The 25,552-nt window shown below is 37.3% G+C and overlaps 1 protein-coding gene across 1 annotated transcript; it reads left to right on the forward strand.

The window, feature by feature from the left end:
- Positions 1-84: 84 nt before the first annotated feature.
- LOC134804445 (AP-3 complex subunit delta) lies at positions 85-25,552 on the forward strand. The gene is made up of 18 exons (XM_063777484.1): positions 85-303; positions 382-477; positions 1,033-1,302; positions 1,636-1,765; positions 3,275-3,414; positions 5,654-5,727; positions 6,782-6,930; positions 7,264-7,409; positions 7,954-8,155; positions 8,673-8,844; positions 9,920-10,085; positions 11,705-11,874; positions 12,654-12,818; positions 17,626-17,767; positions 18,376-18,505; positions 23,804-24,056; positions 24,719-25,092; positions 25,251-25,552. Exons 1-18 carry the CDS (start codon positions 208-210, stop codon positions 25,319-25,321), a joined length of 2,946 nt encoding a protein of 981 aa, XP_063633554.1. The 5' UTR covers positions 85-207; the 3' UTR covers positions 25,322-25,552.

Here is a 25,552-nt window from a genome sequence, read left to right on the forward strand (position 1 = left end):
TTTCTAATTATAGGTACTGTTTGTTTAATGACTTTTTTGCTCTTGTAACATTTTTTACGCCACGCATGAAAAGTATGGAGACTCGAATTGACTCGTCAAATTCGTGACGTTTAGGACATAGTTCCTCCCGATTTATATTTTACAAGATAATGAAGCTTCACTAAAATATTGTTCTTTCTCTAGATAGAAATAAACACTTAAAACACCATGGCTTTGAAAAAAGTTAAAGGCAATTTCGAACGTATGTTTGATAAAAACCTAACAGACTTAGTTCGCGGAATCAGAAATAACAAAGATAATGAGGTAAGTATCTATTTATTTCAATTATTTTCGAAGTATTAATTACTGTGTACATTTACTGCTAGATCAATATATTTTCAGGCAAAGTACATAGCTCAGTGCATGGAGGAAATAAAAGTAGAGCTACGACAAGATAATATTGCAGTGAAAGCTAACGCCGTCGCTAAGCTCACATACGTAAGTACATGTTATCAGCCTAAATACATGTGTACAATTTTATATTTCTATTATCATGAAAATTCCAATGGATGATTATAATGTCCACCACAATCACGAGTCCTCACGTGAAAATAATATGTACATACATGATAATTGTGTTAGGTTTATTTAAAGTAAATATAAAACAGGTACAAGTAAACATGTATACTTAACTGTCTTTTCAACTGTGTTGAAAATAATTTGCATTTTGTTTGACAAATTTTGCTATTATAATTTGGGGTTGGTAATCAATTGTATAACACCAACAGTTATCAGCTATACATTTTTGGTGTATTTTAAATTATTTTAAATTGTTACATAGGTATGTACAGTCAACAAAACTATTAGCTTAGCAACTCTGCCTACATATTTGTAAGCAGGGGTGCTAAGCTCAAAACCTTGCTGACTGTACATTGTGATGAAATGGGGAGTTTAAAATAGCAGATAATATCCCAAACACACAAATATATTCCTATATATCTAATAAAAATTTCTTATAAAGTATTTATCTAATCTTGTTGTTAAATGTTTCAGTTACAAATGTTAGGATATGACATATCATGGGCAATATTCAATGTGATAGAAGTGATGAGCTCAAACAAGTTTACATATAAAAGAGTTGGGTACTTAGCTGCTAGTCAATCATTCCATGCAGACTCCGAGCTGCTCATGCTGACCACAAACATGATCCGTAAGGACCTGAATGCTCAGAACCAGTATGAAGCCGGCCTGGCACTCAGTGGCCTTAGCTGTTTTATTTCTCATGATTTAGCAAGGGATCTAGCAAATGATATCATGACCTTGGTTAGTATTCATTTAATTTTTTATCTCATATGTATTCTTCAAATAAGGGTGGTATTCCATCTGTCCAATATCTAGGTCACTTCTAGTAATTGGGTGACTTCATCCAATTTACTAAAACAGCCAACATTTGATCAAATAATTATTACAAATGACATTTAATTCAAAATAGCTATGCTAATAGTATAAAAACTTGAACCAAGATATTGGATAAGTGGAATGGGCCTCCTTCAAAGAAATTTGATCAAATATTGGATATAGAAATTGGACAAAGATATCGGACAGATGGTATACCACCCAAAGAGACTTTATATTGAAATTGTTTTTACGTTTTAGATGAGTTCAACCAAGCCTTATTTAAGGATGAAGGCAGTGCTGATGATGTATAAAGTATTCCTTAGGTATCCAGAAGCACTTAGACCAGCATTTCCCAAACTAAAAGAAAAGCTGGAAGATCCAGACCCAGGTAAGTGGTGCAATATGAAAACCCTGTCACTATTTTTTCTTTGTTTTTAGGGACAGCCTGTATACATATGTTGTTAATGTATACATATGAGTCATAAGGTTTCATTAACATGCTCACTGCGGTATGGGGTTGAAATACCCCATGCAAACTATGCTTAATGACAAGTTACGCTAATTGTTGCAGTGAAGGTGTTAAAAACAAGTCATATGAATACAGTGTCAACTTTATCACTCACTCACTAGTCACTCCCAAAGAGGGTTTGAAACCAAAGAGTTATTGATTGTAGGAGAGAAGTAAAGACTATTCTAAGAATAAAATGTGCCCCAAGCTCGATAGCCGAACTAAAGGGCGCTATACGGCGTTATCGAGTTTGACAGTACCTGAATTGTCAAATGTCAACATTATAGCTGCAGCATAATGAACTTGGCAGAACAGCTACACTGCTATATCTACTTCAGCTGTCAAATTAAAGGCACAACTTTTTTCTTAGACGTTTAACGATAACCTCTTCTATTAATAACTTTGTTTTTCTACTCGTCAACTGTAATTCCTGAATTAAGATTTTGTATACCAAACTGCATTTGGGTAATTTTAATGTATGTGCTCCCAACTCAGCTATAATATTCATTTCGATACAGTTTAGTCAACTATAATGAAATTGACAAATTAAATTGAATTGGCCTTTACCCAAACGGGATCCATACCTCATGAAAGGAGGAAAATCAACAGAAACAACTACAGCATAAAAACATATTTTAACAGAATCTAAAAACAATTTAAAAACTAAAACTAAATAATTTGTAAGAGTTATGGAAATAAAGAGGCTATAATAATAATGAAATTGACCAATCACAGCTCGCCGCGGTCAAGAGGATGAAACAAAACCATAACTCAAATTAATTACTTATTTTAGGTTGTATTGTAGGAACAATTGCTTCATAAGTCAGAAACGCGCATGTGACACCCTTAATATAGGAACATCCATAGACTACGAAAACCGCTTAGCGTTATTTATTAGTCTCCATAGGCTACGGTGGCTAAAATCGAGAAAAAAACTGTTTAAAAATTGAATTTAGTAAGGAGCAAGTACCAAGGGCTCATGAGTTACGAGGTGTCGTTGACCAACCCGCCGGGCCGCGGTGGCCAGGGCGGGGGCGCGGACGAGTATGGAGGTATCGCGGCTGCTCGCGTATGTTAGCTGTATACTTTTGGTTTGTTTACTAGTTTAAAGTATTATTTTTGTTAACTCGTAGAAAAAGTATACATAGTAAGAAAAAGTATAGTACAATAGTGATATAATCAAGCTTTTCAATCTCGTACCTTACTCATCAAGCTTCGTTGCCTAAACACGGTACTCGACTGAAAAGCTATCTATTATATCACGATTGTATAAAATACTATTAGAACTTCCCAAAATGATACTGTAAATACAATTAAGCTATATTAGCCTTTCGTAACCCATAATCACATTCAGTAATATAGATATAATGAAATAAAGGAATATTTCAGGAGTCCAATCAGCTGCAGTAAATGTTGTTTGTGAGTTGGCAAGAAAGAATCCAAAAAATTATCTTTCATTGGCTCCTGTGTTCTTTAAGCTAATGACAACCTCCACCAACAACTGGATGCTGATCAAGATCATCAAACTGGTAAGTACTTTTTTAATGCACTTTATGAAAGTTATGTCTTACCATAGTAAAATAATGTTAAATTTATTATTGACCCGAAAACATATTCTATTCTATCCACTGAACCTTAATATACTTACAAACTTGCATATAAATAATGCGCATAAATTATGCATAAATAGTACATTACTACAGAGGCCGGGACGAAAGGGGTTGCCGGCCGAAGACGATAGGTCTGAGCGCGGGCAACCCCATTTCCCGCCGAGGTATGTATAGTGCTTTTCTTAAACATGCAATGAAATAAATAAAATAAAAAATCCACGAAACCCAAGTTTTATTTATAGAAAAAACTAAAAGTAAAGTACACCCAAAATATAACCAACACGTACCTATATCATTATCACGCGTATGTTTTACACGAGTCGTGTATTTTTACTACCCGTATATTTTCATGTATCTTTGATTTTTTCGCCTTGTATCCGTCTGACTGTCGTTTTCGTCACATAAGTTTACATAGTCTTTCATGTTGATATCATGTTTCACATACATCGTTGCTTTATGCACGGAGTAAATAAGTATAATTTCCACAGTGTTGACGAATTTGTAGTTACATTCATTTAAAATATGCCACAAAACTGTTTCTAATAAACTGTAAGCCATTTTTCTTAGTTTCTCAAATAATAAAATTGCCATAAGCAACCATATACATACTTCGTCTTTGACTTGGCGGCAGAGGCAGCAAGTTATTAAAATCAATTCTTACGCTTACGCTGCCAATTCCAACGCCTACGATTACAATTAATATTAATTTCATTATTTCGTCGGAACTCATATTAAAGTCAAAAAATCAACAACGCAAACGCACCATAAATCCAATAAAACAGAATGAATATTTTTCAACTTTACCTCCATAACAATTTAAAAAATATAACTACGCGTGTTTGAGTAGACCTTTTTACCGCTAACGTTTAGATGAAATATTTTAAATGTTTTTATTTGTGTAGTTAAATTTATAATTTAAAATTATAGAATGTATTATTTATTAAGTTCATGTTGATTTTATACAAATAAAACTGCAAATTATAGCAAACATTGTTTTTTTTTTTTATAGGCGTAGTGGCAGAGTGTCATTACGAACCATAAAGTAAATACTGCCTCTAGTTTTTTTAATGGATGAATGCCACGATGCTGTGTCACAAATATCTGTGAAATGAAAATTAAAAAAGAGGACTTTGCCGGCCTAGGCCTGCAAGATGTGTATGAAATTCCATTAACGACCTTTTGTCCTAGCCGCACCTGCAACGTCATACTTCGCAGCCTATTATAAGGAACATAACATCAATATTTCATTGCATGTTTGAGAAAAATATATTATGTATCTGTATCCGTATTAAAAACAAGAGAAGCAGGCCCGTATCATGATAAAGTGCTGGCATAATTACTGAATAATTATATTAATTTTATATGTAAACTCAGTTCGGGACTAGTTTGATTTGTATAACATAGTCTTGCTCATTTCCTGTAAAATATTTAGACTGACATAGGTTCCCACAAAAAAAACAATTGTTATTAGATAATGGTTTGATGACAATCAGATTCCAATCAGAAACAACAGAACCTTTTTTCTATTATAGTTCTGTGACTCATAGAATTCACATTTTCGTACCTTAAGATAACCTAAACAATTGGCAACTTTGCTAATTTTGTAAATCAAGTAGACGGTAAATATCATGACAGTAATCTTAGACACTATACGTTTTGCGTATAATTCTTTTTAATGGATTAGATTAGAGAATAAAATTATAGACAACATGGAAAACCCCGATAATTAATGTTTAACTTCTTCACAGTTTGGTTTAATGACACATTATGAACCTGATATCGGAAGAAAAATAACACAAAGCCTCATAGATATTATTTGCAGGTACAAGTAGATGAAACATGAAACGTGTTTACCAGCCGCTAGACTCATCACACCCCACCACAATGAAAACGATTTTGTTCTAAATATCACTGATAAACACTATATTGACTATGGATGATCACCTTTTTGGCACTTTTTGTCTTATTTTGTTGCCGTGTAGGGTGAAAAATAAACATGAAGTTTGTCTACCTACTAATTTGAAAAAGGAAATAATAATAATATCGGTTAAGATGTCCGTTATTGCTAATGGTCGCAAGTGTAGTCATCAATGTCATCATAGTAGACAGCCGCTTCTGCATAAGCTAGTCTTATGCGGTGTCATTGTGTTTGTTGCAGTTTGGTGCCTTAACCCCATTAGAGCCCCGGCTTGGCAAGAAACTGATAGAACCATTAACTAATTTAATTCATAGGTGAGTTGGTCACAGACGTCACAGTTCATTCTTACCTATAATTAAAGGTCAAAAGGTAGTCTTTTCGGTATCAATAACGTGACCATTTACTTATCATAGAAATGACAGAGTTTGTAATAAGGTTCATCTAAAAGGCTTTCATTGCTTCTTCTGCTAACATCACCTCATTTTACTTTAGCTGTGTATTTTCTTCACCACATATTACTAAGTTTGAAAGTAGTCTAAACACAATCATTGCTTTATTGGTTTCATACGGAGTATAACTACCCTTAAGATGTGGTCGATACATATATCGATGAGAGGGGTGATTGATTTCGGGGCAGGTTACCCTATGTTGCTATAAAAATGGATTATTTGTGGTTTGCCTTCTACTAACATATGTAAGGCAACCTTATTGCATCCGAGGAATCATCTTTACAAGCAACATTCCATAAATATATTTATTTACACACCTCTTGACAATAAGGTCATGTAAATATTTTTTGGAACATTGTTAAAAATGTTTATTTGAATAAAATGTATATATGGTTATACATCATGAAAACAAATTGAAACAAATTCTGTAGTAAGGTCGATTATATAATCGATTAAGTTGTTTCAAGCATTCTAATATATACTGTTTTGTGTTTGGACAATAAATGCACAGCGTATAAACAGCATTAGTATGAGGCTTCCTATTCCTAGAAACTTACAAGCAAGTAGCAACTGAGTCCCATTTCTTATCCGCCTTCACAGCCAACTTAACATCACATGCCTTTATAGCTACTTATTTAATTTAAGATTATCATTTTAACTTTCGATAACGAGGGTCATTCCCATCTTCCGACCAAGACTGCATACATAAATATAATTCAGGGGTCTTCAAATTAACGCCGGTAGAAAACAAGCGGAAAGCTGAATTTTATTTGAACGTTTGGGTGCGTGACCTATGAATAATACCGCGCTACCTGTCCAACCATCTTAGGGCTCTGTTGTACTGTGTGTGTTGTAAAGACGGGGATGACTCTATAGGCGGTGGCAGGAAAAGATGAGCTAATGTTCGTGTATGTTGCAGTACATCAGCTATGTCGCTGCTGTACGAGTGCATCAACACGGTGATCGCCGTGATCATCAGCATCAGCAGCGGCATGCCCGGCCACGCCGCCTCCGTGCAGCTCTGCGTGCAGAAACTGAGGATACTCATTGAAGATAGCGATCAAAACTGTAAGATTCTACGCTAACATTACTTTATTACCTACAATTTTTAATATAATTCTTAAACATGAAAAGCACATCACTGGAATCAATTTCTTAAAACGTAGGGTAAAGTGCCACGCCTGGCTTTGAAAATCATCTATTGATGTTATTAAGTAACCCTACTCTCCTAGAATAAGGTTTATCCACATAAATAACGTACTGAACCTATCTAGTTAACTACATTTAAGAGCATCGAAAACGGGCCACTTTCTATGGAAAGTTCCTTACGCGTTATCGTATAAATTATGAATTATGATGAATGATGAATATTTTTGAGCTTACCACAATATTTGTCACCAGTGAAATACCTGGGTCTCCTGGCGATGTCGCGCATCCTCAAGTCGCACCCGAAGTCTGTGCAGGCGCACAAAGACCTGGTGCTCGCCTGTCTCGACGACAAGGACGAGTCCATCAGGCTTCGAGCTCTGGGTCTGTTGTACGGAATGGTTAGTACTGTATTGTTATATCACTGTGTTACCTCGCTATTTACCGGTTGCATTTCAACATTGGCCTTAGGCATTGTTGCTTGAAATGGTTTCAACCCGTTTATACGAGATCCGAAACCCGAGATCTAAACATCACACAAACAATTTTTTTTAAGCATTTATTTAATTTCGCCAGTCCATTGTCTGCATGTTTGTAATCAAATCTTGCGAGCTAAATTATACTCACTTCCTATTATTCGATTTATCGTTATTAAACGTTGACAAGTGTGGGGGGTAACATAGTTTCCCCTCTGGGTTGGAAGGTCAGATGGCAGTCGCTTTCATAAAAACTAGTGCGTACGTAAATTCTTGGGATTAGTTGTCAAGCGGACCCCAGGCTCCCATGAGCCGTGGCAAATATGCCGCGATAACGCGAGGAAGAAGAAGGAAGTGGGGGGGTAATATAACGAAATTGGCCTAACGGTCGATATTCCAAATTAAAACTGATTAAAATTAAAGCTCTTGAAACAATCCTGTATGTTAAAGCACTTTTTAACGCTCACAGGTATCAAAGAAAAATCTAATGGAAATCGTGAAGAAGCTAATGCTACACATGGAACGCGCGGAAGGAACGCTGTACCGGGACGAGCTGCTCACGCGCATGATCGAGATCTGCTCGCAGAACAACTACCAGCACGTGGTCGACTTCGAGTGGTACGTCGCCGTGCTGTCGGAGCTCACCGAGATGGAAACTAGCGCCAAACACGGTCATTATTCTTAAACTAGTATTCATTATTAGGTTTGACAATTCAACTGTACAATGCTGTGGCGTGATCAGATATGATCACAGCACTAACTTGTGGTCTTAAGTTAGACGCACGCATCTAATTTTAATTATTCAGAATTAGATAATAGTACATGTATCCAAAGTTAGGTACTTGTTTGAATCCATTTGATTTTCTACCTTAACACAAAAGATCTATACCTAAGTGAAACACATTGCCCATTAGTAACATGTTTGTCCTATTGACTTTATGATTATTATAAGTTAGAAAATCAAATGTATAAACCGTCCGACACATACCAACTAAAGAGGGCATTGTGAACTGACATTTTTTAAATTGAAATGCGCGGAGCCACAAGAATTTATAACCCGGCATTCTTATAAAAAACACGCATATTTCGGTTTACTCTTATGAACTTGATTATATAATTTTTCTCCTTCCTCTTCTGAAAGTTTTCTTTGGCGAGATACGATATGACATGCAAGTTGTTACCATGCAGGCATCATCCTCGGCACTCAGCTGTTGGAAGTAGGAGCACGCGTGGCGGATGTGCGCACGTTCGCTGCGCGCGAGTGCGCCGCGTTGGCCGCGCGCGCCGCCGCCTCCCCGCCGGGGCCCGCCTCGCGAGAGGTGCTCTATGCGGCCGCCTACGTGCTTGCCGAATACTGCCAGTGAGTGATGTGTTGATTTGTCGTCGCAGACTGTACTAGGCACACTGCCTAGGACGGTCGCGCTTTCATCGTGGAATAAGACGGCGTTAGTCGTGGTCGTCATCGAAGTCGTAATAAGTACATACCTACTGTTGATAGGTATAAAATAAATTATAAATAGAAATGGACAAACACGTACAAAAATAACAAAATGGATCATTCCAGCGACACAAAAGGAATCAGTTTTAGCTGCGTCGTACGAAGTCATTCAGTTCAAGTCAAACTTTTTTATGACACGACCCCCTTAGTAGGATCTAAATGTTTTGCTTATATGTATTGTTTTAAGGCTGGCAGAGGCGTCGCGACCCCCTAGGGGGTCGCGACCCACAGTTTGAAAAACACTCACTTCAATTCAATACATTTATTTATAAAATAATTTTACACGTCACACACATAATTACATATAAATAAATAATTTTGTGGTACACCTACATACAACGTGTACCAAAATTCAACGATAAGCTGGCACCAGAAGATGGACCTGCTCATGACTACTCGAGGAAAAAGAATAAAAAAAATATATCTCAATTTATTATGGAGTTGCAAAAAAATATGAAAATCGTAACTACATGTATTCTGGTATTTTTAAGGGTTGTGGTGGATAGCAGTGCTAATTAGGTTGCCGATACAAAAAAAAATAGAAATATTTGAAAAATTTTAGACATGGTCGTTAAAAATACCATTACTTGTCGATTTTCATTTTTTTGTAATTCCATAATAAATTGAGATATTTTTTTTTCCTCGAGTAGTCATGAGCAGGTCCATCTTCTGGTGCCAGCTTATCGTTGAATTTTGGGACACGTGGTATATCTCATGCTTATTTTTGTCGAGTATGAATTCACTAACACACTTATAACACTTACACTTATTCAGTTATATTATAAATTATAATATAACATCATTTTGATTTACTTACAATGAATTATTCTTTTACCCTAAAGCAAACTAGCCAATTAAAATAAATGCCTTGCCTAGGCATGTGCCGTCACTCAACCGATAGGATGATTATGATTAAATTAATTGCTTGTGCTATCAGGGAGGAAGACGTGATGCGAAACGCGATCTCCCCGCTACTGCTGTGCGCGGGCGCGGGCGGCGGCGCGATGCGAGCGCGCGCCGTGAGCGTGCACGCGGCCTTCAAGCTCGCAGCGCGACTGCTCGCGCGCTACGAGGCGCGCCGGGACCAAGCCGCTGCGCTCTCGGTAAGGCCATACGATATACCGCTGTTCTTTCTTACTCAGGTAACCGTTCAATGACAAGGAATCACTCGACAATAGGGGATATTACTGCAATGTTCTGCCGCCAGAGTGCAGCACTACCGACTCAGTAAATTCGTAGACTAACTTATACATACTGTGCCTTAAACTGTTTTTTGACAAGTTTTCACAGACAATAAAATATGACATTGATGCATCAAGGCAGTTTGTTAACAAGGGCCTACCGGTAAACGCGAAAATCGAAATTTAGTTATCTGCCTCTTTATCGCTCGAATATGCAAGAGTGATAGAGAGATTAGACAACGAAAGTTCGATTTTCTTGTTTCGCGGTAGGCCATGTGATTGACGTGTGTCAATGTGGTTTGTTTACTGTATGTGCCACAAAGGTGCCACGTGCCACCTAAGCAGAGCTTTGCCTAATATTCCCTATTTGTTCATTATTGCCATAAGTTTTTTTGAACTAAACGTCAAAAAAAGAATATCATAAAGTATTATGTAGGATTTTAGATCTTCTTGCGTTTTCCTACTGGACGTTTCGCGTGTACTGGATTTGGAGTGAAAAAGAAATATTTATTTTATTATTTTTTACACATGTAGATCAAACTACTCAGTAATGGGACACATAATATTAGTGCATAACCTTATTTGCTTGTCACTTAAAATTTCATGCCGACGATTTGGATTTTGCGGGCAATGGGATTTGATTCAATCATTCTTTCATCAATTTTTTTGAGAAAGATGTGGTGGTGAAGTTTATTTTGATCGTATAATAAAATTGTATGAAACTTAAATTGCTTAAAAATAATGAAGTTGAAGAAAAATGCTCTGGCTAGACTAGAACAAATGCATCGGGGCGCGTAACCGACGCGTAGACGGCATCGAGCTCATATACGTATATGGTACCTAATAACAGAAATTGCTGTTCCTATCGTCATCAATAGTTATTGTTCGACTAAACAATAATGAATAACTATAATTTATTAATGTTTTGTGGTAATTTCCTTGCAAATTATATTTACGTGTATAATCCAGAACGGAAATCACCTAGCTTATCGCGCTTCAAATGCGATTTAGTTCGCCTAGTAAAGAACCGTGTCAAAAGGATTAAGAGAGGCAAAATTGTAGACTTTTTAATATTTAATTGTTAACTACATGTTTTTAGTAGTTTTAGGCAAATACCATGTAAAAGTCACACGGAAACTAGATTTGTTTGCAAGGCCAGACTCCAATCTTACTAGGTCAAAATTCGATCGAAAGAAAAAAATCACGAAAACATGTAAAATTTTCTTTTAATTTCAATTGCATATTGTTACCCTGCATAGTACCATAGCAGTATAACTTTAGTATAAAATAGCTAATGTAATGAGCCTAGGGACTTGACGTGAGGAGAAAATTTTAAACACAAATATATTTTCAGAGTTATTGGGGTAACAAAATCATATCCTTTGTTTCCTGGCTTTACGCCCCCTATTCTCCATTTCTCAGCTCCATTTGTCCCGTGGTCGCGAAATCGGGTCAACAAAGCCAATAAAAAGTTATAGTAAATTGGCTGGCTGACAATTTTTTACCCCGGGTTGTTTATCAAGGGGGTGTTTTATTGTCAGGTGGTCCGCGAGGCGGTGGCGGGGCTGCGGCCGCTCCTCTGCAGCGAGGACATGGAGGTGCAGGAGCGCGCGCACAACGCGTCCGCCATGCTGATGCTGCTGCTGCGCCGGCTCGCCCCCGAGGACTGTCAGGACGAGCCCGTCGAGAAGCTGCTCGACCACGAGCACAGGTGACATGAGCCGAAATGTATTGTAGTTAACCACAAGCAGTCTATGTCTCACACTTCGGCCAGTAGCATCAACCACAGACAGCTGTCATCCCATCGGGGCTTTCCAAACAATACAAATTTAGTTGACGTCTTTGGCGATATAAGGGTTAATCGCAAACATTCGGCTAAAGCACAAGTTTTATGAAACCAGCCGATTTCTCACCTTACCCTACAGGGTAAATTATATTTTCACCACACCAGCTCGGAAAGGCTTATTTTGCACTTTAAAAACTGATAGCAAAGTTGCATTTTATTCACATGTGACTCATATGAGGCAAAGTACTCAAATGCAAATTTTGAGTTGTGGTCTTATATTTACTGGTAGAATTGACTTTTAAATGATGTTTTAGGATGATAAATATTTAATAACATTCATTTGGATTTGATTTTATTTGATATTTTACATTTAATATTTGCTTCGGGTTGGTGTGGTGAAATATTTTGTGTTTCACTCGGGGGCAAATTTTGTTTAACCCTCGTGCTTTGAAACTCTCGCAAAGTTCAAGATGCCATTTATCGAACCACTCGCTACGCACGTGGTTCGATTTTGGAATCTTTCTCTTGCTTGGGTATCAATATTAGCACGAGCGGTTAAACAACAACTTTGCCCCCTTGTAAAACAAATATCTATATTGTAAGGGGTGTCTGTGCAACATTTTCATTTAAACCAGTCTTCCGCTGTTTCAAACACTCATTTAGTAGATATATATGTTAAGTTGAACTTGTTTGTTTCGCCGCAGTAACGGAGTGGAGGCGGAGACGAGCGCGGAGGCCGGTCCGGACGTGAACGGGGACGCGGGCGCCGGCTTCAGCGGCGGCCTGATCGCCGAGCTGGCGGACCTCTTCGACGGCGAGCTCAAGCCCGTCGCGCCTAAGGCACAGAAGAAAGTGCCCATGCCTGCAGAGTGAGTACCAACATCTCTAGCTATTTTACTCGTCTTTTAAAGAAAATTCGTATAGCTGTGTAGATAAGCAAAGTTAGCACTGCAATAGGCACATTACCCTCTATTTCCAAAAGTAGACACGAAATTTGGAAAGAGGATGTCGTTCGATATGTATCGAAAGGATGTCGTTACATAAGTTGATTGAAGGCCAGAGTTTTACTGCAAAAAAAGTCAGCTATTCACAGCTTGCGAATTCCTTTTCCATTCCATGTCTTTTCATATGACAACTATGGAGAAATATGTAATGAGACACTCACCATTTTTTATTTATTGATTATACTAAATTCATATCAACCGCTTAAAAATAGCTGCTAAATACTACGTAATAATTTTGTGAACCTGCTTTGCGAAATTTCTTGGTTTCATGTCATTGTTTGTTCGGTCAAATTTGTCAAACTTATAAATAGAAAAGCCACAAATCAGCTGTTTAAAGCCCTCGGTTTTATGCGATAAACGTATGCGTCAACGGAATGTAGGAAAAATGACAATGCGCTTACTGCTGCGATTACTGCGTAAAACAATGTAGATTATCTGATTATCTGTGCCATTAGATTATCTGATGTGAAATGGGTGTGCGGCAAGCATAAAACAACCGCGTGCTTTAGTGTGTTATTAATGTTATCATTGATACATCTGCATTGCCATATTTATAAAAAAGGTCAATCGTATAAGTTCATGAAATACGAGAAGATTATCAAATTGCGGACCATAAATTACGATAACTTATTTAGCAGAAAAAGGTGCGAAATTCAAAATTTGTATGGTAAATCGATCCTTCGCGCCTGCATTTTTCTTTTTTTTCTACTAATATACTCTGGCAAGTTGCAAAGCGCTGGTGGCCTAGCGGTAAGAGAGTGCAACTTGCAATCCGGAGGTCGCGGGTTCAAACCCCGGTTCGTAGCAATGAGTTTTTCGAAACTTATGTACGAAATATCATTTGATATTTACCAGTCGCTTTACCGTGAAGGGAAACATCGTGAGGAAACCGGACTAATCCCAATAAGGCCTAGTTTCCCCTCTGATCAGATGGCAGTCGCTTTTGTAAGTAACTAGTGCCGACGCCAATTCCTGTGATTAGTTGCCAAGCGGACCTCAGGCTCCCATGAGCCGTGGCAAAATGCCGGGACAACGCGAGGTAGATGATGACGAGACCCTGATTTTGCGCCTATGATATAGTTACCAAACTTTCTTGAAAATTGCAACAAATGTTAAATCATTGTGCGACAACTAAGGGCCAGTTGCACCAACCACATTTGACAGACTGATCAACGTCAGCCGGCGCGCCCCGGCACTTTACTATGAAACTTTTCATACATAAAAATTTTGCGAACTCTTTAACGATACGAACAGTTTGGTGCAACGGGTGCAACCGACCCAGAGTATGTTCGCATCATTTCAAATAAATTTATCAGTTCTCGCGAGAGTTCGCAATAAGTACAAAAAATAACAGATAACAGATGCGAATTATTTATATATTGTGAAATTGTAGATAAACAAGCCTTAAAGAAAAGTTTTAACTACTTATCGTATGCAACAGCGGTTTACTTTGTCATTTTAAAGATTTTTATTTTAATTAGAAGTTAAAAGATCGATATTAAAAAAGAATAGATTTGTAATAAAGAAATTGGATTTGTAGGGCTGATTAATCTAATTATGCGAGTGTGTGTATAATCTGAACCGATAAGATTTTAAAATATAAGCTAAACAAAACAATTTACCTTTAAGGTAGTTCAAGTGTAAGTAATTTTTAAACTTATGACATTGTCAAGAGATCACAGGCAGATTATCATCTTATTGAGAATTAGCATGTCAAACACAAGGGGGCGTATACTGATTGTAATAACCGCTTGTGAATTTGATCTGGATTTGTTATACATAGATAGGATCTGTTAGTGTCTAAAGTCATCTGACATATCATATCCCTAATTCCCTAACAAATCCAGATCAACGCCTCTAGAACGTTCACGCCGTAATCTCGCACCTTTAAAGCCCAACTATTTATAATCCAATAATTCTTAAACCATTCCAATATTTGCCTCAGTTGATTGAGTGATATATACGCAGCGATTGCATATATATACGTGGCTTAAGTATGTATATTAATTTATGTATGTCGGGCTTAATAATTTCTTTTAACTTTTCTTTATCTCATCGATTTTCTTTTAATACCAAATTTTAATAAGATGGTATTGTCCTTTGCTATGCTGTTTTCCATCTTTCTTGTACAGTACGAAAAAGTAACGCACACAGCACTGCTTCTGATAAATTATACGAACCTTGAATGCCACATTACAATCAGTACACTACAGCTACGCGAATTATTGACACTTTCTTGAGTTTGCAAAAAAAAGCGCCAATCGAATGCAAAGCGACAATATTTATTTCTTATATAATACTGATAACTGTATTTCTTCAATGGTAATTCTGTATTTCTATTAGTGCAGCAATGAGAAAAAGCGAAGTGGTTTTTGCATGCAGTGCACCCCTGCACTGCGAATATAATATTGTAAAGCCATTGCGAATATTGCGACCGACCATCTCATAGCGAAGTTTATATGTAGTCTGAAACTGTCTAATATTAATAGTTGTATAAATGTGCAACTGTCTTATAATAACTGCAAGGTTCACGAAATAGAGAGAAGTATTTAAGTATGTATGTTTCTTTGGCACGCTCTATCCGTAAGGAGTCATTTTTTTTTTTACAGCAGTATGATTGATGAGGCCGATATACTAGCAATCACACTCGAACGCACGATTAGGAAAAATAGTACAGTCAGCTGCAAAGAGTAGTAACCCCCCCCACTCTGCATACAAGTTTGTACCTATACAAAGGTGTTAAGCGAATAGTATAATTATATATTATTGCTGTACATAGGTAACCCGGCCTTTCTTCATACTGGTTATCGATACGTCACATACGTCGATAGTCACGGTTTTACAAGTTACATGCGTGATTGAAGGTGTATCAATATGAATCTCGCACGCGTTTTTATAAATACCTACTAATATTATAAATGCGAAAATAACTCTCTCCGTCTGTCTGTTACCTCTTTACGCTTAAACTGCTGGAGAAATTTAGATGAAATTTGGTGTTGAGGCCCGGAAAGGACATAGGATAGTTTTTATTTATCATCATTATCAGTCGACGCAGACAATGTCGCAAGCAGAAAGCTAGTAGACCACAAAACCGCGCTTTGGTCTTAGCTCACATAATAGTACATTGTGCAACGAGGGGGGACCGGGGGTTAGTGAAATTTACTCGACACGACAAACGAGAGAGGAACACTCGAGTAGCAATACTCGTACCCCCGGAGTCACACACAATTTGCGAAGAAAAAATTAAGCGTAATAATTCGGTGACATTTCAAATAGTCGTCCGCCATATTGTAATTTTTTGACAGGTTAGGCATCGAAGGCACAGATCCATCCAGCAATCAGCCGCGATTGCAAATTGTTTCAAAATATTTTAATTAAACGGCTATTCAATTAATCTAATAATATAATATATATAAACAAAAATATTAGATTATAAACGTCAGTATTTTAAAAATAAAACTCATTTAATACCGACTTGTTTCGTATGAATTTGTGACATAATAATTCCCTATGGAGTTATATTTTACATTTATTATCCATAACTCCCGCGGGACCAATATAGGCCTTTGTTCTTCAGTACACCTGCATGAAATAAGATCTTTTTCATCTCTCCTGTTCGGAAAGTTCACCTTTCATAGGCTGATAACCGGGTGGAAAATTGCATTTCCCACCCTAGGGTGGAAAGTATTTTTTTTTTTTTTTTTACTTCGAGCAACGGCTAACAGCCATATATGCCATATTATTCAGTTAAAAGCTCTCATATTAGCTTCCGCATGACTGAAATTGCCACCGGAAAAAAAGCTAAAACCATAGACAATCCGATCTTAAATTGGGATGTCTGAAACGGCCTTAATGTATACGCGCATTAAAAAATGTGAAACTGAATGAATGTAATGTAATGATCATATTTAATAAACATTCATTGTCATTTATATTAATTTATTAACAAATACTTATGTTTATTTTATACATTTAAATACAAGTAGTATAATTTTTATACACAATAATAAATATTTTGCCAGTAGCAACATTTTTATTTTCATAAAATAGAAAAAAAAACTAATTAGGAAAAGGCGGGAATAGGTATTGGTACTAAATAAACTGTTGAGACCCTGTTTCAAAATGGATTTTTCAAGTGATTCGAGTGACTTAAACATAGAATTAACTCCAATCTGTTAAAGAAGAAGCAAAAACAGTGGTTGATAATCTTTTACCTGCATCTTCAAAACAAAGATACTTAAAGGCATACGAGCACTTCATGAATTGGAGAAGCGTTAAAAAAGTGAAGTCGCTGTCGGAAAACGTATTTTTGGCTTATTTCAGTGAAATGTCTAAATCATTACAACTTTGGAGCAATTACTCTATGCTTAAATCAGTGATGAATACAAAGCATCAAGTGAACTTGAAAAACTTCCTAAATACTTACCAATAATAAACCTACATTTCTCGTGTTTGACTTTCCTCATTGTCGAAATGAAAAGTAGAGTGTTTAACTCGGGTAAAAGTAACCATATCACCCTCGAACTATTGGCGCTCTCTCTTCGTTCAAGCGCCAAAATATCTCGGGTGAAATGGTTCACTTTCCACCCTTGGTTAACAATCTACTATTTCGAGCAAGTGTGATGAAAATAATGAGTCGTGCACGCAAGAACCTAAAAGCTTTTGGTTACAGTCTGAACCTGGACGAGTGGCTGTCGCGCGACCGCTGGTCTTCGGAGAGCTCGAGCTCGGAGGAGGACGGCGAGCCGGTGTTCGCCGCGCCGCCGCCCGACGCGCGCCCCACCGCGCAGTTCACGCAGGAGGAGCTGCACATGGTACGTGGCGGACTTATTACACCAGACCTCCTCAGCAGGGAACAAATAGCCCTTTGGGGTCGTCCAGAAATCATGTCATCATATATGGCCTATTTTTGACCCCTCCCCCTTGGTGATATTTGGTGATTTTAACGCACCCCCCCTCCCCCCTGCCACAAGATCACGTGATAATTATGATGCACTACCCTTAGACGCTAAGCAATCAAGGCCATGGCGCCGATGCGAGCAATACGCATATAAAATAGAACGGATTATTTGATCTGATTAAATTTTTCAAGTAATATTGTAGTTTTTGTCTTTCCCGCTTTGAAAAAAAAATTACATGTGATATCTTCTCTGACCCCCCCCTCCCCCATCGTGATCATTCGTGATATTTTTCTTACCCCCACCCCCCCTCTAAACGATCACATGATTTCTGGACGACCCCTTTTCGGAATAGGTGATGTAAAAAAAAAATTCATTCTTATCGCCTCTGGTTGGTGCGAATCTTATAGGTTTAGGCCCTCACCGTACTTACCTATAAAGGTCAGAGAGGTCCAAACCAATACATATATTTTAGTAAAATTATGTATAATAGAAAAAATTGATCATTGTTATATTGCCTGCAGCTACGCGAGGCGCGCCGGCAGGAGCAGGCGAACAACCCGCACTACCTGAAGGACGACTCGCCGCGCTCCTACCAACAGGAAGACGTGCCGGTCGCGGAGATCGCGCTCGAGGTTCCGCTCGTGGTGCGCGGTCAGTATCCTACTACATTACACTTGGTCTGATAGCGCGGGAGCCGGCAGGCGAACAACCCGCACTACGTGAAGGACGACTCGCCGCGCTCCTACCAGCAGGAAGCAGGGACCGGAACCGGTTACCTTAACCGGGGTTTTTCATAGGGTTATTTTAGAAGTGGTTATAAAAACCCCTACCATAACGGTAACCGTCTCATAAGGTAACACTTTGATTCGGTAACCGTATCAGATCGAGTTAACCTCGGTTACCGGTAACCGAAATAAAAACCCAGTCGATTCAGTTACCTCATAATAAGGTTTTGAACCAGTTCAAACGATTGTAATCTTTACGCACACTTAAATTGAACTTATTATTGAATAACCTTGGTTGGCATGGGCGGTCTATTAAGTCTCCAGCACAAACACGTTTTTTTGTCGGTAACTTCGCTTATTGTCAATTCAAACAATATTGTACTTTGAGTCCTTAAGCTAAAATTGAAAACATTATTGAGCGATTACAGTATTATTTTGGAGCGACAGCCGCAGCGCGGCCATTCCTTTGTTTATCTTTATACCTGTGTGTGTTCTTATTGTTTTTGTTCATTTCGGAGCAATTCTAGTTTGGAATTTTTAGAAAAGGGCTTGCTGCAAGTATACACCATCCTATCCTAGCAATATCTGCTATTATTTAGTTATATTTTTAATGCTACTTAGATATTATTTTTCTATTTTCGGGTTCAAACTTGGTATGTACCTACAGATTAAAGACTGATTTAAGGAAAAATTTTAACCTAACTAGTAATTTTACTGGTAGGTATAGTTTATCTTTAGATAGAGTGATTAAAAAAAACACTTTGTGATAAAGATACATCCGTTAGCGGATTGTGGTAGTGTGGTAGATATTTAACCATTGTTGACAAATTACATAATAGTTATTATGAGCTTATTTTATAATAAGCATCTACTTTTAAACGTTTTCAGATGCGGTGAGTTGTGTCAGCTAAAAGTCGTAATTTACCTTGTTTTGCTTAATGCAGCGAGCAGAAAATATATATATATATTATCTATTGCAGTGATAACCTTATTTTAATACTTCAAATCTTTCATTAATACCAGAATTCATTATATTTATTAAGTATCTGTAACATTGGTAGGTGAAATAATTTTGATTAAATTAAATAGATACATACTTAGTAAGCAGTGTTGGGCATTCAAGAATAAAATCATTATTTGAATAAGAATTCCTAAGAATAAAATCATGTTGATTTTATACCCGTCAAAATTATGCAAATAAAAAAAATAATAAGAATAATCTCATTCTTAATCAAGTAAATGTAATCATGATTTTATATTCTTAATAATATTCCTGGATTAAAGCGTAGTCTGGGTGCCGTATAGATAGAAGTAAATAATAATAGTTTCTTGTCTAATTTATACCTAATATTATTCAATAAAATCTTAAGAATTTAATTTACTGCCGCATAGTCTTTGTATTGGTCGATACCCGTATTGCTTTTAATGTGATAACTAAATCATCAGGTACAATTCAGCTGATCTGATCGGATGGTGGATAGCGAAACACTTCAATGGCTCACTGTGCCTAAATTAATGTAAAAAAATAAAATACCGGCCAAGTGCGAGTCGGACTCGCGCAGGAAGGGTTCTGTACCATTACGCAAAAAACAGCAAAGAAATCACGTTTGTTGTATGGGAGCCCAACTTATATATTTATAATATTCTATTTTTAGTACTTGTTGTAATAGCGGCAACAGCAATACATAATCTGTGAAAATGTCAACTGCCTAGCTATCACGGTTCATGAGATACAGCCTAGTGACAGGCAGACGGACAGCCGAGTCTTAGTAATAGGATCCCGTTTTTACCCTTCGGGTACGGAACCCTAAAAAAGATGTTTTTAAAGGTATGATAAGGAATAGCTCGATATGGTGTATTCCTATTTCTCTCCGCCGGGCACAGATGGGAATAGGCACTTCATTTAAATCATTCCCATATATATGTCCCCACCTCATGTATCGCGGCGGTCACGTTGGGCAGGAACAAATGGGGAAAGTATTCATGATTTTTTCTGTTTTCGAATTATGTTTAGTATGTAGTTTCAGTGTCCGAGTTACTACCGAGACTCATTGTGTTTTTAAAAGTTCAGCTGATATTTAAAATGTGCATTCATTATTAGACGGAAATGAATAGATATTAATATCGTTTGACACACCGCCTACCACACGTGTTTAGCAAATGCCACGACTTAATCTTATTGTTATTGCCAATGAGTAATAAATGACGGTCTCAAGTGGAAACACGCCAAATAATACAATACAATTCATGCTGCGATCTGCGACTTTCTGCAAATCTAGTGATAAGCGTAGGACTATTTTCTTACCTGCTGTAATTTGCTATCTCATTCACTTTCCGTAGGTGTGAAAGAGATAGCATACGCAAGACCTCAAGGCTGATAAGAATAATAAACAAAATACATACTTAATTGGCAAAGGAATATACATTGAAACCATCATAATTATAATTTCGCAGTTTACTTTATATGTAGTTTCATTATCAAATTATCATCGCCACAAAATAAACAAAATAAACACAATAAACAAAATAAACACAATAAACAAAATAAACAAAATAAACAAAATAAAAAAAACACAAAATAAACAACATAAACAAAATAAACAAAATAAACAAAATGAACAAAATAAATATAAAATAAACTACATTAATAAAATGAATATTATTGATAAAATATTAATAAAATAATTATTATTAATAAAATAAATATCATTATAAAATAAATGAATTATAGTAAAGAAATAAACAAAAAAGTTAAAACAAAATTAAGAAAATTAACAATGTTAACAATTAATAAATTCACTATTTTTTTTTAGTATTTTACTGACGGCACATCACTAAATACGGATGTAGCAAACCTATAAGCAACCGATAATAAATGTTACCATAACTGAATAAAAACCTGTTAAAAACCCCTAACAAAAACCCTATCGCGATTGGGTTTTGAGATTAACTCGGTTAAAGGTTAAGGTTACCGTTTTAATAAGGTTACCATTACAATCAGGTAACAGTATGATAGGGTTACCGAATGATACGGTAACCGAATCGATTGGGTTACCGAATGGATAGGATTAAGCGTAAAGAGGGGTTTTCCGGTCCTTGGCAGGAAGACGTGCCGGTCGCGGAGATCGCGCTCGAGGTTCCGCTCGTGGTGCGCGGTCAGTATCCTACTACATTACACTACGGTCTGATAGCGCGGGAGCCGGCAGGCGAACAACCCGCACTACCTGAAGGACGACTCGCCGCGCTCCTACCAGCAGGAAGACGTGCCGGTCGCGGAGATCGCGCTCGAGGTTCCGCTCGTGGTGCGCGGTCAGTATCCTACTACATTACACTACGGTCTGATAGCGCGGGAGCCGGCAGGCGAACAACCCGCACTACCTGAAGGACGCCGCGCTATGGAAAATGGCGTCGCTGCGCAGTTGCGTTAATGTTGCGTCGAGCAGCAGCCATAGAGTTGACTAGACGTAGACGCTCGGGAGACGCTGGTGTGGGATGGCTCTATTTCTTATATCTTATTTTTGATTAAATAAATATTTAATAATATAATCAATGTTAATTGTATCATGTCCTCAAGGGCCTATTTTAGATTTAAGCTAGTTATTAATTTCGTTTAGTAGTACCACTGTATATATGTGACGTCCCACGGTCAAAGGTACCTTATGGCGGGTATGGAGTTATGCATACCCCAGTAATCTACAATAAATAAGCTATCGATAACACAAAAGATCAACCTTCTAGGTTGCGTAGTTACAGAGATATGATTTTTTGAAAATAATGTTGTGAAATTAGCAACTTTACGATAGAGAAGTTTTAAGTTTAGCCGCCTAAAAAACTATGTTCCTGAAGTAAGTTACATAGTTGACTACAAATAATAATACCTTATATATGTGAGATTAAAAAAATATTGCGACTTGTTCTGTAATGCAAATAGAAACTTTTGATATCGACTGATTTATGTGTATACTAACCAATCTCTTGAAAATAAAGTTTTATTTCATTTTCACGATTGATTGCAATGAGCTCTCAAGATTTAAATTTTATCTATTAGAAAACGACACTGACAGACAGTTTAAGCAAAAAACAATACCGATTTAGAGGTGAAAATGTATTTTCTGACTTTTTCATATAAAATCACAAAATTGAATATTTTTACTTTTAATGTGACACACAATCAATTTTTCTGAGCACATATGAAAGAAATTCTGTCATTCAAATGAAATAAATCCTAAAACCCCAACTAAATACTATATTTAACCCCTTATGCCACTTTAAACTTACATAACAATAACAGTATTTGCTCCATACATTTACGAAAAGGTACCTTATGGAAATAAATCTAATAATACATCACTACAAAATATCAATCATATTACAGTTTATCTTTTATGAATAGAAAATATTAATTTACATTAAACTGCCCCAAATTTAATTAGTTCTTCGTCATAATAATCTTAAAAAAGACCAATAATTTGTATGTAATGAAAAGGTACCTTGTGATTAAGTTACATGATGAGGCATGATGATGATGGAACAGTTAGGATAAACTAATAATATTTTGGGGTTAAGATGGTATAAATCGTCTATTTCTTATCAATAATATATTTCGGTTGCTATTGAAGATAAGCGGCATTGAGGTTCAATGACCTCAGATATTCCATAAGGTAATGCGTCGGGTATTGGCATTTTTCAGCAAACCAATGGCTGATTTACTGCATGCGACCAAACCAAATGAAGATTATTCTAGTTAAGAAAGACTTGACGAGAGTAACTTTGGTATAATAGCAGGCTACTTGGATTTGTGATGTCGGTCTATGTACGGTTATAATATTTGCGAGGCGCCCCAACCAGAACTGAAATTATCAAATTAGTTTTGCAGAATGCTAATACAGTTCTCTACCAAACTTCTTTTCCCGTATTGACTAGTTTTTTTGGGAATTTTCAATCTTTTTTCCATAAGGTACCTTTTCTACTAAACTCTGAGACGACATTACTAGGCTTATAACTAACTTATAACAAAAATAAAAACAGGTAAACAAACGTTACGCATTAAGGTTTCAGATCACACAATAAAAAAAAATTGAGCATTTTTTCACCTCTTTACAAAACATTTCATATCTCCGAAACTAGAAACCCTCATAAGGTACCTTTTCCCGTGGAACGTCACATATATTGCATGTAAAAAAAAAAATCAATGTTATGCTAATTTAGCTTATTAATATTCCAGCCAAGCGATCCGACGCGTACCTGACTGTGTCGATGCGGGAGAGTTCAAAGAAAAGCAAGAAGTCCAAGCGAGCGAGCGGCAAGCGGAAGAGCAAAAAGGAGCAGTCTTCCGAGTCGGAGAGCGAGGGCGAGGTCGCGGCGCGGCCCGTGGTGGCGGAGGGCGGGGAGCTGCCCGAGGGCGCGGCCCCCTCCGACGACGAGCTCGCGCCGCCCGCCGACGACCCCCACCGCGCGCTCGACCTCGACCTTGACTTGTAAGTCGACACGCACAGGCATACACTTCTAACTGCCAGTTGCACCAACAATAATTAGCGGACTGATCAACGTCATACGTATAAAATTTCCCAGAGGCGGTTTGGTGCAACCGACCCTAAGACTCCGCATTGTGAAGCGTTTAGTGTTTACCAAAACTCCCGCTATCGAATCTTACCACCTCACAGGCACGAACGACCCCGTGCCATTGCGCTATGAAGCCCTATTTTACTTGTTAAATACAACGGCACAATCCTTAATACTTAATTTTCTCTCCAGGAAGAAGATAGTTGTATTTAATCCAAATTGAGCGCCTAACTTCAAAAGACGTAAAAATCACCACATCAACACGTGAAAATAAAATAATCATCGACCCATTTAACGTTAACCATTTCTCCTATTAGCGCCACTTGCACCATTCTCTAACCCGGGGTTTACCGGTTAAACTGTTAATATTTACAGTGTCAAATTGTACTGGTAACCATGGTAACTCCAGGTTTAACGCGTTAACCCCGGGTTAGAGAATGGTGCTAGCGACCCCTAGTATCACAAAACTAATCATCGTCAACTTGGACAGGGAACTGTAATGTGACTACCTATCCTATCGCATCGGTACTCAACCAGGTGGGTGAGCAGTCTTAATATCATGTATACTTTCTTTCAGACCACTACGCGATGACGAGCTACTTACTTCTAGAATGCATCAGTATCCCTCACCAGAGTCCGGCCTTCTCAACAAAAAGATAAAAGAAACTAAGAAAGCCAAATCCGAAAAGAACGCTACTGATAAATCTCAAAAGAAGAAGAAGGAGAAAAAGAACAAACGCACCAAAGAAGGCGACTTAATTATACCTGAACTGGATAAGTACGTAGCACCAGAAGATGCACTCATAGAGAACATAAAGGGAAAAGAGAAGAAGCGATCGAAGACAAATAGCAACGCCGGAGAGCGGGACAAAACTAACAAGACTGAAAATCACAAGAAGGCGAAGAAGGAGACGAGAGACAAGGAGTCTAAGAAGAGATCCTCTAAAAAAGGTAAGCAACATATCATATTGTTTTAGGCTTGGTTTCTTATAGACCCACGGACCCATCAAATCTTGTGCATGCCAACTTATATAAGTATCAGTTCAGGTATACAATATAAGCAAAAACGAAGAGCTTGCGTAGATACTAATCACCAATTTTTTTTTCAGATAACCACGAAACGAAAGTAGGCTATGAAGAAGCATTAGGAATTTCTACACCTAGCAAAGAAGTTCTATAGAAACCTGTTTAGGTCGACATACTTACTTACGCTACGTATAGGAAATATGTCCTTGATTCTTGTCATATTACTCATGCTATGTTTCAGTGCAATGTTGAGTTGAACAATTAAGTAACAATTTTATTATTGTTAGTATATATATATATATACACGGCATTGTTTTCATTAATATTTAGAGGTAAACATGTCCATTTATTTAAGTAACATTTGTATTAAGTCTGTAGTTGCAAA

The sequence above is a fragment of the Cydia splendana genome, chromosome Z (genome assembly GCF_910591565.1).
Source record: "Cydia splendana chromosome Z, ilCydSple1.2, whole genome shotgun sequence".
NCBI classification, from domain to species: Eukaryota; Metazoa; Arthropoda; class Insecta; order Lepidoptera; family Tortricidae; genus Cydia; species Cydia splendana.